The 17,631-nt window shown below is 40.4% G+C and overlaps 1 protein-coding gene across 3 annotated transcripts in view; it reads left to right on the top strand.

The window, feature by feature from the left end:
- Nucleotides 1–17,631, top strand: part of uhrf1.S (ubiquitin-like with PHD and ring finger domains 1 S homeolog) — a 151,492-nt gene that overhangs the window by 101,617 nt on the left and 32,244 nt on the right. For all 3 annotated transcript variants that reach the window (XM_018236363.2, XM_041574997.1, NM_001135764.1), the window contains 1 exon segment: nt 4,719–4,825. In XM_018236363.2, coding sequence (XP_018091852.1) covers nt 4,719–4,825 — 107 coding nt within the window.

Here is a 17,631-nt window from a genome sequence, read left to right as displayed (position 1 = left end):
CAGCTTCGCATTTTCCACAAACCACTTCAAATTTCAATACCATCCCTTTGTTAAAAAACGAACTGTCAACTCTATCTTTGTTCATGCACCATTCTGAGACTGTCAACTCTATCTTTGTTCATGCACCATTCTGAGACAAGTGCCTTTTGCACCACCCAGAGACAAGTGCCTTTTGCACCACCCAGAGACAAGTGCTTTTACATCCTATTTTCCCCAAGTCACCATGGCAGCAAATCTCCAACATGGGTAATCCTGTCCCTTTAAGGTCATTTTACAGGAAATACAAACTTTTACTATAAAGCATCCTCCCCATCACTCCCCCAACAGTCTTTTTTTTTTTTTTCTTTCCCCCCCCCCCCCCTAAGGATGTTTGTAGTTGGCTTACCAGGATTGTGCCTGGGTGGTGGTTCTTTCATCTGATGACTCCCTTGTGCTCCCTGAGATGATCACCGTGGAGAAGGGCCCATGTGGAAGTGTCACTGAGCTGTTGTGGGTCCCTTGTGCTGGGCACAAGGGACACGCAAGAAAATGGAAGTGCCCTCCCAGACCGGATGGATCGTGGTCTATGGTTGTGGGCGTTGACATCATCCCTGGGCTCCTATATTTTGAAATCTGGAGTAGTTGCTGACTGTTTGACACCAGATCTTGACAAGGATGGTCTGAAGACACTGCCTGTAAGCTTTGTTGCATTATTTTTTTGCCTGGCTGGGGTTGGTGCAGGAGCTTATTGGAATGTTTGTTGTTAAAGGGTAACAACATTCTAGCTCTGGAAAAGGCTCACAACCTAAAGGTCCTGGGTAAGCCTGTAATTCAGTGTAAAAAAAAAAATAGCTTGGCAGTGGGCTAATGTATGTGTGTTGTGTTTTAGCCTCCCTGCCACTAGTGAACTCAAAAAGGATGCTGCTTTGCCTAAAAGATCGCAGAAGTTCAGCCACCTATTGAACAGTCTCAGACTTCAGGAATTCCTCAGCAGGATGCTCTTGTCTCACTTATTAATCAGGCCGTTACAAGGTACAAGGTGTTCAGGAAGCCTTAGTATCAACTCCTTCCTCTTTGCTTGTCAGCAGAGCGAAGAGAACCAGGGAGTCCCTTTGAGTCATTGTCGGATGTTTCAGAGGAGGAACTTTGACCCTGGAGAAAGTGTTTTGGAAGAAGGTGAAGTTTGTTCCTGAGAGTCGTCTTTTGACTGCAGCTGTGGAGAATGATTAAGGCTGTAAGGAAGGCTTTTGCATTAATGGAGGAGACCCCTAAGGGGTCTTCAGTGAATAAATTCTTTCCTTCTCAGCAAAAAGGCTATAAACTTTCCCAGTGCATGAATCTATCTGAGCTAATCCATTCTGAATGCAAGAACATGGCGAAAAGTGGTTGTACAGGGAAATGTTTCCAGGAAATATCAAGTGGAAGGTTCCTTCTCCAAGGAATGGGATTTACTTACTGTGCGGCTGGTCGGTAAGACTACACTTTCCGTGGATGACGCAGCCGCATTCAGGAAACCTATGGAGAAGACTCGAGTTTAACCAAAAGTCATTTGTTTCAGCAGGAGCAGCAAGTAGGCCAGCAGTTGCCATGACTTCTACGTCTAGGGCCATGAAGGTCTGGCTTGTTGATCTGGATGACTGTGAAGAGACTGAATTTGCATGAAATGCTCTTGAGTTGAAACTGGCATATTTTTTTGGCAGACGCTTCCTTGGTAAAGCTTGTGGCTAGGTCAATGGCATTGTCAGTGGCTGCAAGAAGGGCCTTGTGGTTTAGGCTTTGGTTTGCTGATGCTGCTTTAAAGTCTAATTTGTGCCAGTTGGCTTTTAAGGCCCTCAATCAGTTTCAGATGCAGGAAATTCAAGATGGAGTCATTGGACTCAATTGTTCTTGCATTTCCTCCAGGGTCTTTTGGTTAAACCTTGACCTAAAGGACATGTACTTCCACGCACCAATATACAAACCACACAGAAGGTTTTTACGTTTCATTGTAGGAAATTAGCATGTTAAATTTACGTGCCTGTCAACTTCTCAAATGACATTATCAAAAGTTCTTGTAACATATAGCTTTCCTGAGAGAAATGGGTGTCCCAGCATATCATTATCTCAACAACATCCTACTGGTGTCCAGCTCAGTGGAAGAGGCAGAAAAAAACAGGGACAAAGCATTGTACATACTGCCAAGCTTTGGTTGGGTAATAAATTGGCAGAAGAGTTGCCTGGCCCCAACACAATCTGGTATTCTTAGGAGTACAAATAGATACCGCAAGGAACTTGGTTAGCCTTCTGCAGTTGAAGGTGGAGCAGATACTGGAAAGAATCTCTGCATCCGTGACTCAAAAGGTCCCGGTAAGGGCATGCATGTCACTCCTTGGCCTGCTGATGGCTACTATACAGATGGTAAAATGGGCAAGATGGCAACTGCAATCTCTTCAGCAGTTCCTGATCAAGATCAGTGCATTAAATCCTGTGGATCTAGATCATCTTCTGGTGGTACCACAAGACGTCACCAACTTAGAATGGTGGATGGACCCTCTGAATCTATTGAGGTATGACAGTCAGAGCCTCAGTGGGTGGTACTTACGACAGATGCCTGAGTAAGGCTGGGGAGCAGTCATGCACAGATGTGTGGTGCAAGGCAGTACAAAGAGTACCAGTCTGATGAGAGTTGTTCCCCATAATGTCCTGGGCAGAAAAACATTTGGAAGGGCTAGTAGCCAGAATGCCCATGGTTACTCACCGTTCTGGACCGTTGCAACAGAGAAGTCACTCAGACTTGGGAGGTGTCTTCCAAGACAAACATCCAAGGCAATTGGTCCCCAACAGAGACCAAATTTCCCAACTATGTGCTTGAACTTTAGGCGATCAGGCATGCCTTACTTCATTGGATGGATCTACTTAGTTTTTACCCCATAAAATTCCATAATGCAACAGCAGTTATTTATCAAGGGGGTACATAAAGGCTGGTAGCAAGCATCCATTATCCTACCATGGGCGAAATGATCTGTCCCCCAGTTTCCTGCTATCTACATAGCTGATCAAGAGTACTGGGAGGTGACCTTTTCATCATCACTGGACCCTAAAGAATGGCAAAGAAACCGGGAGACATTTTTGAAAATTACTCGCCAGTGGGGATGGCCATAGATAATGTAATAGATACACCGCACACCCGGAATTTACTCACTCTGCAGTAGTGGTGCTGGTCATCAGTCGGGCTGGCAAGGACCCCTAGCAACAGCAACTTTATATTCATGGATCCGCACACAAGTTTTTCAGCAGTGGGGAAAGCACCCCTTCTTTTATTTGTTTACTCCACCAATATCATATCAAAAGAAGTGGCTCCACCAATATCATATCAAAAGTGGTGCTTTCCCCACTGCAGAAAAACTTGTGTGCGTGCGGATCCATTAATATAAAGTTATGGCCATAGATAAACCTGATAGCATTGTTCCAATCATACTGGACTGAAAACATGACTACACCTTGAGATTTCCATTTGATCTTCATCTTCCAACCCCTCTCAATGCTTCACAAAGTTGTGCGAAAAGTGAAGTTGCACAAATTGATAGCCGTTGTGATTAGCCCAGACTGGCTTGGTTCTCAGATCTGCAGTCAATGTCTGTGACAGACCCCTGGTGGCTTCCTCTAAACCCAGTCCTGCTTACCCACATCACAACCTCCAGAAACTATCCCTGACAGCCTGGCTCTTGAGACCACCATATGAACAAATTAAGGTTTCTTTGATTTTGTAGTCCATATCTTCTACAAGCCAGGAAGAAACCCCTAATCTGTCTCTCCACAGATCTTGAAGCACAATCAGTTTAAACCCCTGGCCACAAATGATTTATTTTATTCTATGGGGCCCTGACCACCAAACCTTATGGGGGCCCTGTCATGACTGTATTTTCTAACTTATAGGGGGCTCTGACAACCAATGAGTTGTTTTTTTTTAACTTGCAGGGGGGAACTGACCACAAATTAATTTTTTTGGGGGGTGTGGCTTGGAGGCAGGTTCTGGGATGGGCAGTGACCAAGGGGCCCCGTGATTTCTGATGCCGGCCTTGGACCCCCTCTCTGTACTTCTCCCACTCTAGCTTTGGGACAAACCCTAAGGGGCACCTCTGCTCCCTAGTGACAATTGAAAGGATTTGTATACTCACCGATAGATACCATCCTCTTCATATTTATGCCTTAGTACTTTTCCGCTCTGGTAACATTGAGAGGATGGGCAACTGTCTGGAAGAGGAGCGGCGGCCCTAAAGCTTTTGTTCTTCCGTCTCAGTGACATTAACACGGTTACCTGTGCCACCTGTACAGGACTACAAGAAAAACCGAACCCCTGAATCCTTTGTGAAGGATTCGACGAATACCGAATCAAAAATCCTAATTTGCTTATGCAAATTAGGGTTGGGAAAGGGAAAGCAATTTTTACTTCATTGTTTTGTCATGTTATTTCCCTCCCCACCCCTAATTTGCATGCATATATTAAGATTCGGTTCAGCCGGGAAGAAGGATTTGGCCGAATCCCAAACAATAATCTACAAGGACTCCAAGGTCTGACATGAGCTATCCTTCAAAAAGCCATGTACTGTATTCAATCCCTATGTTCACTTCAAAATTAACTTAAATTAATTCGGTTGTAAGCTCTAGTATTCAAAGACCATTTGTATTGTATTAGTTCTTCCACCCTGCTTTTCTTTTTAATAAACCTCATTCAAGTTTATTTGTTTTTTGGGTCATAGGATAATGGGAATGAGTTTACTTATACTGGCAGTGGTGGTAGGGACCTGTCTGGAAACAAGCGAACAGCAGAGCAGTCTTGTGACCAGAAACTCTCAAATATGAACAGGTAATCTTTTTTTTTTTTTTTTTTTTTTTTCCAATTCTCAAGAAGTTTCAATTAACCTGCATAATTTCTGTACAAACCCTTTTTTCAGTTGTTTTCAGATTATTCACCGGAAATAAAGATCTTTTCAAATTAGTTTCTATTTGTGACTATCTTTATTGAAGGAAGTGTAAAGTTTCATTTTTCTCCTTCTAAAGCAGCTCTGGGTGAGGGGGTTGCCAACTGTTTAACTGTTTTAACTTGATACATTTAGTTGATACATTTGTTATCTTTGTCCCTGCTGAGTGGAATCGAATTGCATTAACCCTTTCTCTGCCAGCTGATTTGTTCTTAATGCGAACAAATCGGCTTTAGACATTTTGTACTCTTTCACTTTTAAGGGCCTTTCCTGTGGGCGGTCTTTTAGTTTACCCAGGAAAACAATATATTTTTTTCAGGACAATCTGAGCTTTCAAAATATGAAATGTAAAAAGATATAGGTTTCTAAGTGTTTAATGAAATGAATATGCATGTTTTTCTACTCCAAAGCACCAAGCCGCAAACCTTTCCTAAATTTGCCGATTTTGGTGACATTTCCAAAAATCGGCTCAAAATTTCCAAATACTTTTAGGTATCATGACAAATCACCCCAAATATGAAAGTCTGTGGTCCGCTGAATCATTTAATGCCCACTATACATAGGTTTATCAAAGTACATGGCATGTTAAGACCCCAGAATCTACCTTGTGCATACTTATTTGATGGCTTACATTTACACTAATTTATAAACACTTCCAGTTTTATGTGGGATAAAATACAAAATTATGGTGACCCTTGAAAACCATATATCTTTGGAAAGTACACATTCTGACAAGGATGTACCACACATCCAAAGTCAGAATTATTGGTAGAAGAGAGGAGAGCACTTCAGTGCAGATTTACAGCTGTGAAAAGTGTTTTATTTAAGGACTGTTAAACTACATGTTTCGGGCTATGCTGCCCTTTCTCAAGTGTAACCACAACAGATACAAAGTAGCCTTTTAAACACACGCCCTCCTCCCCTTATTGAGCAAGTGTCCAATCATTCACAATGTTAATTATTCAGACTTAAAAGTTGCAGGTGTCCATAATTAGGATTAATATCACATTGTACAGATATGTATCCAGAGTCTTATGTTGATAAAAATATTTGAAAAGTTACAAAAATACAAGTGTAGTGTGTCCGGGTGTATAATACAACATCCATACCTGTTAAAAAGCAATATAATATATCCATAAGTTTATGGATATCTTGGTACTGCATAATACAAGCCTACCGCAATTAACCCAAACTATCGGTACTATATTTGTAGAAACAAGGATAAAAAACACGTGAGGCTAATGTTGAGACTTACAACTGTATATCTATTATCACCCTGTCTCTCGGGCCGCTATATCAAGAACGCACCATCGTTTGGATCGCATTGGATTATGTTTTAGTTCAATAAAATACTGGATGTCTGTGTGTCCTTAAAGTTTCTAATATTGCTTGTGTTCTTGAACTCTGACTTTTACTTCACTTGAGGACTGACCTACATACCCTAGACCACAAGGACATTTTAGTAGATACACAACATGGGTGGATTTACATGTGGCATATACATTTAAATTAATCTCATAACCTTTTCTTGGATTATTAATTTTAGGCATTTTCATTAAAGAGGAACAGCAGTTACACCCTAAACAAGGGTAGGTTCCCCTTTTTTTCCCCTTGGAACATAGACATTTTTGGTCTAATATCTGATGGACATAGGTCTTTTAGGGAGTGGCCCCCTTTGTAGCAAAAAAGAGGTGGAGAATTGAACAAATAGCCAAACTGTTTGTCTGCTTGCAATAATGGCCAGTAGTTCTTAACATTCTCCATTTTTTTACTATTAGGTTTGTAGGTCGAGACAGAAGTACGTTTTTGGTGGGTTTTTTTTTTTTTTTTTTTTTTTTCCCCCTTCACCTAATGGGTTATCTCTAGGGATGTCCTCGACTTCCATGGCTTTCACAATTATCTCACGTTTATAACCTCTCTCCAGAAAGCGATTTGGCTTTGTTGTATCTTTCTGGGCGAGAGGTAAATTCTTTTTGCTCGTATAAATTGCCCTTTTGGGATAGATCTTTTTACTTTGGGGCTGTGAAAACTATTCATGTATAGAAGGTTGTACACCAACCTGTATAGGAAAACTGTGGACAAAAACAGTTTGCCATTGTTTAAACTGATTGTTACAGCTAGGAAATTTATCTCCGATCTAGAATATTCATGTGAATTTAATTGTCTCATGACTATTGTTTGCTTCAAAGATCATGTCTTTTAGTAGGTCAATAGGGCCATTCCAGAATAATAGAATGTCATCCACAAATCTAAAATAGACAGATGTGTTGACAATAAGGTCCTTTTTCAAAAAAAATTGCTTTTAAAGATGGTATACAAAAAATTTGGCATAAGATGGCGCTACTGTTGCCCCCATAGACATTCCCTGGGTTTGCCAATAAAATGCATTCTCAAAGGTAAAGTAATTTTTGGTCAAGACCATATTTAAACAATCCAGTACAAAGTAAAAAAGTTGGTCTCGAAGTACTTCAATACACTCCATTCCTTCGTTGTTTGGAATAGAAGTGTAAAGTCTCTGGATATCGATCCCACATAAAAAATTTCTGGAGGGGATGTGCCAGTCATTAAATCTACATAGCAAATCTCTAGTATCTTTCAAGCATACATTTATTTTAAGCATTTCCTTTTGTAGAGAGTCCACAAATATTGACAAGGGTTCCAGTACTGAACCTATACCCAAGACAATAGATCTTCCTGTGGGGTTAGTCAATGTTTTTTGCACATTTGGCAACAAGTAAAGTACTGGGGCTCTTGGATGGTCTGTGACCAGGAATTCCTTCTCTGTTTGATCAATTACCACATTTAGCCATGCATCTTCTACCATTGCATCAATTTGTTTCTTGATACTCCGTATAGGGTCACTATCAATCTAAGTACAATGTCTGGGGGTGTTAAGCTGCCTAAGTGCTTCTATATCATATTGTTGTTTAAGCACTACAATGCTGCCGCCTTTGTTAGCTTTGCGAATAATAAGTTCCTTGTTGCTTTGTAAAGATTTAAGTGCAACACGTTAAAAGTTATAGCTTAAGTTATTGGTCTTAAATGTTTTATTATCCCCTATTTTCCATATTTCAGAGAGAACTATGTTCAAAAGATTGAACTGAATCATTATGTATGTCTGGGATCATACAGCTGGGTTTTTTAAAACTTATTTGGTTCATAGTTACCCTTCTCAGCGAAGCACATTTTAACTGTTTTCTTGTGAATTGGAAAAAATTATTTCCCAGTCCTCTGGGTACCCTATAAATTGGTACAAATCCCAGTCCTTTATTCAAAAGTAAGTTCACTAGATGTTGGATCAATGGAGGATAAGTTAATAACCAAGTTGTTTACCTTTTGGTAGGTGTTTGTCCCTCCTGGGATAGTGATCTCTGGCAATTGGGATCCTGGGGTTGATGCGCTGTCGGATCTTCCTGTGTCTCCTATGTGTGCGGCTAAAAAAGTTAGTGGTTGTGAGTTGCTGGCAGTTTCGTCCTCGCTGCTTGTGAAAGCTGCTGTGCTACGTCTCGAGGTCCTGTAACGTTGCTGACCTGGCAGACCGTATGTCTTTAATTTCCCAGGAACTGGGGTGTTATCTGAGCATAGATTTTTAGTGAAGCAGTTTTCAGTTGTATGGAATTAAATCAAATGTGAAAAACTGGCTGTTAAAAATTTTTTTTTAATGTAACTTTGTTAATTTGAATACATGTAACTGCTCAATACGGATTACTGGCAACACGAAATTGGTTGGATTAGCTTGTTAAGCCTTGAATTTCATAGGCAGGCGTGTCCAATCACGAGAAAAGGTATTTAAGATGGCCAATTGCAAGTTGAGCTTCTGTTTGACGGCATGTGATCCTTAAAGCAACTCTAAATATCTGAAAACAAATGTCCAGTATCATGGTTTAGGGGAAGGCTACAAAAAGCGATCTCAGAGATTTAAACTGTCTGTTTCAACTGTAAGGAATGTAATCAGAAAATGGAAGGCCAAAAGACACAGTTGCTGTAAAACCCAGGTCTGGCAGGCCAAGAAAGAAGTGGCATATGTGGAGGATTTGGAGACTGGTTACAGACAACCCAAAGACCTGCAAGAACATCTTGCTGCAGATGGTCTTATCTGTACATCATTCTACAATTCAGCACAATATGCACCAAGAACATCTGTATGGCAGGGTGATGAGAAAGAAGCCCTTCTTGCACTCATGCCACAAACATTTGCTTGTATGCAAAAGCTCATTTAGACAACCCACAGTGATTTTGGAACAAAGTGTTTTGATTGATGAGACAAATATCGTTATTTGGTCATAACAAAAAGCACTTTGCATGGTGGAAGAACACCGCATTCCAGTAAAAACACTTGCTACCTACTGCGAAATTTGGTGGATGTTCCATCATGCTGTGGGGCTGTTCATGGACTGGGGCCCTTGTTAAAGTTTAGGGTCGGATGAATTTAACCCAATATAAACAAATTCTTCAAGATAATCAAGCACCAGTCGAAGTTACATAGAGGTTGGATATTGCAACAAGACAATGACCCTAAACATACTTGAAATCTACAAAGGCTTTATGCAGAGGGAGTAGTAAATTATTCTGGAATGGCAGTCACACAGTCCCCCGACTTGAAAATCATCGAAAATCCATGGGATGATTTGAAGCTTGTTGTCCATGCTCTGCAGCCATCAAATTTAACTGAACTGGAGAGATTTTGTATGGACCAATGGTTAAAAACACGGCCATCCAGAATCCAGACGCTCATCAAAGGCTATAGGAGGCATCTGGAGACTTACATTTGCAAAAGGAGGCTCAACTAAGCATTGTGTAATCTCTCTGTTGGGGTGGCCAAATTTATGCACCTGTGAAATTTGATGCATATTGCATATTTTCTGTTTAACCAATAACAGTCAATGCTGAAATTACTGTTTCCATAAGGCATGTTATATATATTTAGAAAGTTGCTACTTTGAAAGCTCAAAACTTGAGTGTCCGCTAACGCCTACATGAATATTTCAAAGGAACCATTGTGACTGGATATTGGTGACTGTACCCTTAAAGGGGTTAAAGACCATGTATTCGTAGCTATGTACCAAATTAAGATGCCATTCCATATTTATAGTATCCACCTCCGGAGGCAGGACATAAGAGAACTTTCGACTCCACCCTCATAAGCTCATGCTCTTCCTGGTCCCCTCACTTTTTCTTCTGTCCTGCTGAGGTTAGGACAGTTTTTTGTTTTTTTTCTTCTAGGTTATTCTTTGACCTATTCCCCATCTGCAGCAATTCATTGCTACACAGTTACAACAGAATGGTGGATTATATAGGACTGCCACCATATACTCTATAGTGCTGGGGGCTAAGGTGCCTTACAAGAAAAGTAACGGTCTCTGAGATCGGCACTGTTGTAGTTCTGAGAAGCAACTGTTCCGGACTGTCTCCTTTTTTTTTTCTTTTTTTTTTACTGCAAGCTGCACTGATATTGCGGGTGTAATGCTGGGTTTGCAGAAATTGGCACCAAATACGTTGCGCACCTCGTAGACCGTATGCAGGCGCCATCTTGATTCAGCAGGGTGCGGTTTTTATAGCTCCAGAGAGGAAGGACGCAACCGGCGCGGTTGGGCAGAATATACGACAAGATATAAGAGCCAGTATACAACTTAAGAGTACATTATTGCACGGCTTATGGCATCTACATAAGCATGGCAAAGCCAGTAGGTGTGTGTGTATATCTCAACTGGGACATTTCCTACAGGCCAATAGCAGCTTAAGTAAGCATAGCAAGGCAAATAGATTGGTATAAAGGGGAAACTACCCAATACAGTATAAACACTAAGGCAAATACATTTTTCTGTTCACAAAGATACACTGATGCCAACTGTGGTAGACACGGTTCTAGATGACTGTAGGAAGGAAATTACCAGTGACCCAACCAGGACAAAAAAGGCAACTGAATAAAGGTTGCATAACTAGTCCAAAAAATGCAAGACCCTTCCACATCAGTATAACTGCCTCAACTGGAGTAATTATTTAGATCAAATCCATGATCCAGTCATCAATTAGCAGGACCCCCTACTCTGAGTAAAAAGAGGAAGTCAAAACTGATTTTAGATACAATTTCCTCTGACTCAAGTGATATCCGTGATCATGATAGCGATCCAAAACCGGGATCATAACGGAAGTTATGGGAGGAAAGAACACTTACCATCAGGCAAAAGGCCCAAGTTAGAACCATCAAATAGACCTTACAATAGACAATGGAGTTCCCACAGTCGATCCTTTTGAAATTCCTCATTTCGTTCATCACGACAGTGGAGAAAAAAAAGAAAGGCACACTACAAAGCCGGGCCCCCCCAAATCTACTTCGGCCGGACTCACACAGTCACCAAGTCCAAAGGGGGTAGGCGGTTGTCTTCAAGAATTCTTTTCAATTTGGCAAACTCACACAAGACAAGTGGGTACTCTCCAACGAAGGGTACAGAATTCCATTTGACAAATTACCCCCCACACATTCAGATGCTCGTCCACCCCCAGAAATCCCAAAAGATTATAAGCCTTTATCGCCATAGTAAATGACTTGCAAAGCAACAACGTCATCACACCAGTTCCCTCAAAAGAAAAAGGATTCTACAAATGTATTCCTGGTATCAGAGGGCACTTTCAGACCTGTGCTAAACTTGAAACCACTAAACCCATTTGTGTCCAAACAAAAGTTCCAAATGGAATCAATTAGATCAGTTTTAATGTCCATGACAATGTTACATGACAAAGGTAGTTCTTCAGGATGCATACTTATATTTTTTAATATCTTGATAAATAAAACTTGATTATCACTAATAAACAAAAACATCGAAAATTTTTCCCTTGATATAGTGAATCATTAGGCAGGGTGCACAGTTACAATTTATGTATATCCACGAATGTCCGGAACCTGCACACCAAAAAAAAGTCACCTTTATTTACATCATATTAGGTCCAACGTTAAGGTCCTCATTAAGACCTTTTCAAGGATAATATAATGCCATTTCAACAAACCTTTAAATAACTGTGTTCATTTGAATCAATCAGTGCTTCGTATCCAATTCAATCAAGTGATTTCTAAATATGGGACCATCTTTCAATGTAAAGCATAATTAAAATATCAGCTGCTCTGTTTTGGAGGGACAGAGGCAATAGAAAAGGAGGGGTATATCTGTTAGGCAGGGTTTAAAAGCTTAAATAAGAGGTGGGCAGAAGTCTTATGGGTAGAGTTCATCGATTGTGAAGTGTCCAGCAAATTGTTGGAGTATGCTATAGACCCCTAATGTAAGTGAGGAGGAGGCTAAGCTCCTGATGCAAATAGAAAAGGCTGCTAATTTGGGTAAAGTAATTATAATGGGGAATTGTAGTTACCCACTTATTGACTGGAGCAACAGTACTGCCAGATCAGTTAATGGGAACAAGTTTATAAACTTATGTGCCATAAAATTGTCATGCATTGATGATCCAACCAGAAGAAATGCTATTCTGGATCTAGTGATCTCAAATGACCCAGAACAGCAAATGTGCAAGTCATTGAACCCTGGTTAATGTGACCATAGTTATTTAATGTTTGGTGCAAGCTAATTTTAGCCGCCATTCAGAGCATTGATTGGGGCATTGTTTTCAACTAAAAACACAGAATAGAAATGGTCATTTAAAATTATATTCATTACTGTTCTCAATTTATCATTACTGTTCTCAATTTATTCCCTTAAGGAGTAAATGTAGAAGCTCTAAGGATCTCCCTGTGTGGCTTAAAAACAAGTCTGTTGGGACGGAAGCTGCATTTAAAGAATATAAACACTAATGTTGTAAATCGGCAATCCGAAGGGCAAAGAAAGGAAATGCGTGCATTGCGGCGGAGGCTAAGACTAACCCCAAAAAGTTTTTAAAAATATATTCATAGTATAAAGATGTAGGTTGAGAGTGTTGCTCCATTAAATAATGGTACCAAGTATGGTTGTAACAGATACAGAAAAGGCAAATGTGCTACCGTATATACTCGTGTATAAGCCGACCCGTGTATAAGCCGAGGTACCTAATTTTACCTACAAAAACTGGGAAAACTTATTGACTCGCGTATAAGCCTAGGGTGAGAAATGCAGCAGCTACTGGTAAGTTTGCGCATTCTTCTAATTATAATAAGCCCTTCCCTCGTGTCACTCACGTCCCTCAAATCGATTTACATTTTCTCCTGCTTTACCCTGTCTGGCAAGACGAGCGTCATACCACTTCCGCCAATAAGCTGCACATTATTGGCAAATGACAAAATTCTATTGGTCGCTTCCTGCTGCCACCAGTAAGATGGCGTCGCTCGCTAGACGTTTGCTGTGGAGTGTCTCTTACATTGTCAGGTACTGTCATACAAGAATAACAATGTCTATAATAATTTTTATTTTAAAAATGAGCTCCGAGGAGTAGGAGACTTCCTTCTGTCAGCTGAAAGAAGTTACCGGTAAGACAATGGAGGATGTTTTTATAACAGGAAGTAAAGTACCGGTAGACTCGTTGTATTGCTGCTTGCCTCATACCGTAACCTTTTAGCTGCCGGGATCTAATCTCGCGGAGACTCGCAGTAAGCGGAAGAGAGTGGCGTTTCTCTGAATGTGTGTTCATACGTGGCTGGGTGGGTGTCTGCTTCTAAAGGAAAAGGCTGCTTCCATTACTTACCTGTTTTGGCACCTCCGTTCCTTTAAGCAGGGGAGGGGGGTCGCTAAAGCACTGAGAAACTTGGGCTACACGCCTCGACTCTAGTGCAACTTTAACAGAATACACACATACCGGTTGTTTTGCCAGTTTCGCCTCCATATGTTTCCAGAGCTGTGGCTGTATACGGTAGTTGCTAACTACCGTATAGTGTGTGGCATCGCATCAAATAGGTAATATTTTTTTAAATGACCCGCGTATAAGCCGAGGCAGCATTTTTCAGCTTATTTTGGGTGCTGAAAAACTCGGCTTATACGCGAGTATATACGGTAAATCCGTTCTTTTCTTCAGTGTACACAATAGTTAGAGTTCCCAGGCTCACTTCATAGCTGCACTGATGACTCGTTTTAATCTAGTCAGTGGCTGAATCAGGATATGATCCACATAAAGCCTTAATAAAAATGAATGTAAACAAAGCTCCAGGGCCTGATGGCATACACCCCCAGGTTCTAAGAGAGCTTAGTTCAGTTTTAGACAGCCAATATTTGATTTTCTCAGATTCGCTTTCATCTGATATGGTATCTATGGATTGGAGAAAAGCTCATGTCATTCCAATATTTAAAAAGGGATAATGATCTCAGCCTGGCAATTATAGGCCAGTAAGTTTGACATATGTGGTGGGCAAATTATTTGAAAGCTTGTTAAGAGATCACATTCAAAATTTTGTCCTAGTGAATGGCATTATGAGCAGCAATCAGCACGGCTTTATGAAGGATAGGTCATGTCAGACAAATTTGGTTGCTTTTTATGATGAGGTACGTAAGATGCTGGACCGTGGGGGCAGTAGATGGGATTTATTTGGATTTTGCCAAAGTTTTTGATACTGTGCCCCACAAACGACTGCTTTCTAAACTAAGGTATGTTGGGCTCAATGAAGTCATTTGCACATGGATAGGAAACTGGCTACAGGATCGAGTACAGAGGGTGGTTGTTAATGGTACATTCTCTACTTGGAATAAGGTTCTTAGTGGGGTCCCTCAGGGCTCTGTATTGGGTCCACTTTTATTTACCTTGTTCATTAATGACTTAGGGGAGGGTATTGTAAGTAATGAATCGGTGTTTGAAGATGACAAAACTATCCAGCCTGATAAATTCCATCCAGGATGTGGCATCCTTGCAACAGGATCTTGACAAACTGGCAATCTGGGTTGCAAATGAGATTCCATGTTGATAAATGTAAAGTCATGTAAAAATATCCACTTCTACCCTTAATGGGACTGCACTAGGCAAATCCATTATGGAAAAGGGCATTGGAGTCCTTGTAGATGATAAACATGGCTGTAGCAAGCAATGCCAGTCAGCAGCATCAAGGGCAAATAATGCCTTGAGCTGTATTTAAAGGGCCATTGATTCACGGCAGGAAACGCTCATTCTTTCACTTTATAGAGCACTGGTAAGGCCCCATCTATAATATGCTGTACAGTTTTGGTCCCCAGTGCTCAAGAAGGACATTATTGTATAAGAGAGGATACAGAGAAGGGCAACTAAGCTGGTAAAAGGTAAGGGAAATCTTAGCTATGAGGAAAGACTGGCCAAATTGGGGCTGTTGACGCAGAAGAAAGGTGCTTAAGGGGTGATATAACTATGTATAAATATATAAGGGGATCCTATAATCTCTAATGCTTTATTTCCAACTGACACAAGGTCACCCATTCCGTTTAGAAGAGGTTCCGCCTAAATATTCGGAAAGGATTTTTAACAGAAAGCTGTGAAGTGGAATTCTCTCCCTGAATCAGTTGTACTGGCTGATACATTAGATAGCTTTAAGAAGGGGTTGGATGGCTTTTTAGCAAGTGAGGGAAAACAGGGTTATCTAAGATAGCTCAGTACTAATTGATCTAGGGACTAGTCAGATTGCCATTCTAGAGTCGGCAAGGAATTTTTTCCCCCTCTGAGGCAAATCGGAAAATCTTCAGATGGGGTTTTTTTTTTTTTGCCTTCCTCTGGATCAACTGGCAGGCAGATTAAAATTAAAAGGTTGAACTTGATGGACGTCTTTTTTTTTTTTTAACCTAACTTACTATTTAGTGCATAAATTATGTGAACTAGTAAAATCCATTTGCATCCACAAGATGTCACCAGTGTACCTTATAAGCTTGCATTAGTGTCCATTTAAAACTCATTTGTTACAAAAAACACTAAAAGGAAAAATTGTAACCAATTTGATCCATAACATGTCAACATTTCCTGCCACTGTAAAAACCAGATACAATTCTATATTTCTATATCCCTTATTAAAACAGACTTGGTGTATTTTTACATGGTTTATCACTTACTGTAGGTCAGAAAGCTACCCAAATTGACCTGCCCATTCATACCCTTTGGTGTGACACAATTTAGCTCTTAAATACAGAAAGCTTCCCTTCTTCTATATTACCACACACATATTACCACATATGTTCAATCGGCATGCATCTAAAGGAAGAGCCATCATGTTTGGCCTCTGCTCAATGGAAGTAGTATAAATTTTCTTAAAAGGTCAGCGCTAACTAAAAGCTCAGGGAGAAAAAGTATGAAAAAAAGAGAGAGATAAAAAACTCTTATAGTGTAGTATATTGTAGGGAGTTGTAGTTCCACAACCAAAAAAACTCTATTTGGTGCAGTTACCCTTTAAGAATCACCACAGGTGGCTAGTAGATGGGTACTTACAAACGTTCAAAATTATCAAGTGCACATCACGTTTGTTGAATGATGTAAAGTTGCAAAATATTTCTTCTATGCTGGAAGAGGTTAAAAGTGCGCAGAAATAGTGTAAAACCCTTTTTATTAAATATCTAAAAACCAATCGGTTACACTCACATTTCAGTAGTAAAAACCAGGCATATAGTCACTTTTCCATGTCAGTCCGTGCTGCTGCAAGTCCTTTTTTTAACAAATGCTGTTGGGGTCCCGACCAGCGTTTCCTCCAAGATCAGCTTGCTGTTTGATCCCTTTCCGGACGCTTGGATGTGACGTCTGCTTACTCTGCCTTACGCGTTTCGTCGCTTACCGACTTCATCAGAGGCTTCCCTCGGTAAGCGACGAAACGCGTAAGGCAGAGTAAGCAGACGTCACATCCAAGCGTCCGGAAAGGGATCAAACAGCAAGCTGATCTTGGAGGAAACGCTGGTCGGGACCCCAACAGCATTTGTTAAAAAAAGGACTTGCAGCAGCACGGACTGACATGGAAAAGTGACTATATGCCTGGTTTTTACTACTGAAATGTGAGTGTAACCGATTGGTTTTTAGATATTTAATAAAAAGGGTTTTACACTATTTCTGCGCACTTTTAACCTCTTCCAGCATAGAAGAAATATTTTGCAACTTTACATCATTCAACAAACGTGATGTGCACTTGATAATTTTGAACATTTGTAAGTACCCATCTACTAGCCACCTGTGGTGATTCTTAAAGGGTAACTGCACCAAATAGAGTTTTTTTGGTTGTGGAACTACAACTCCCTACAAAATACTACACTATAAGAGTTTTTTATCTCTCTTTTTTTCATACTTTTTCTCCCTGAGCTTTTAGTTAGCGCTGACCTTTTAAGAAAATTTGGACTGTTTTTTGTACTCGAGGAGAAACGAGGATCGGTTGGGTCGGATAATCAAAGGGAAAATACTCAGAGACTTTGGTCAAACTAACTTTTTTCACAAAAAGTTTTTATTTTTAAGTTTTTATCAATGGAAGTAGTATGCCCAATCCTTAGCAGTCATTACAAATTGTTTCAGGTAACCCCTCTGGATGAATTTATCTCCCATGGTTTTCAAATCTTGTCTCTGCTTGGAGATCTCACTATCAATCTGGGCTACCCGTAACATTTGTGACCTGGGCATTGAGTTTCATACATGTCTGTCATAGTGACTCTTATAGTGAAGTACCGTGTTCCTGTTGGTGGGCTTAGTATATATGCAGGTCTGTAGTTTCCCTTCACTTTTGTAAACTGTCACATCCAAAAAGTTTTCACTCTGTTTATCAAAGCTCATCTTCAATTTCACCAGACTGTCTAGTCGA

The sequence above is a fragment of the Xenopus laevis genome, chromosome 1S (genome assembly GCF_017654675.1).
Source record: "Xenopus laevis strain J_2021 chromosome 1S, Xenopus_laevis_v10.1, whole genome shotgun sequence".
Lineage (NCBI taxonomy): Eukaryota > Metazoa > Chordata > Amphibia > Anura > Pipidae > Xenopus > Xenopus laevis.
The sequence above is the reverse complement of the archived record's forward strand: the minus strand, read 5'-3'. Positions and strand labels throughout refer to the sequence as shown.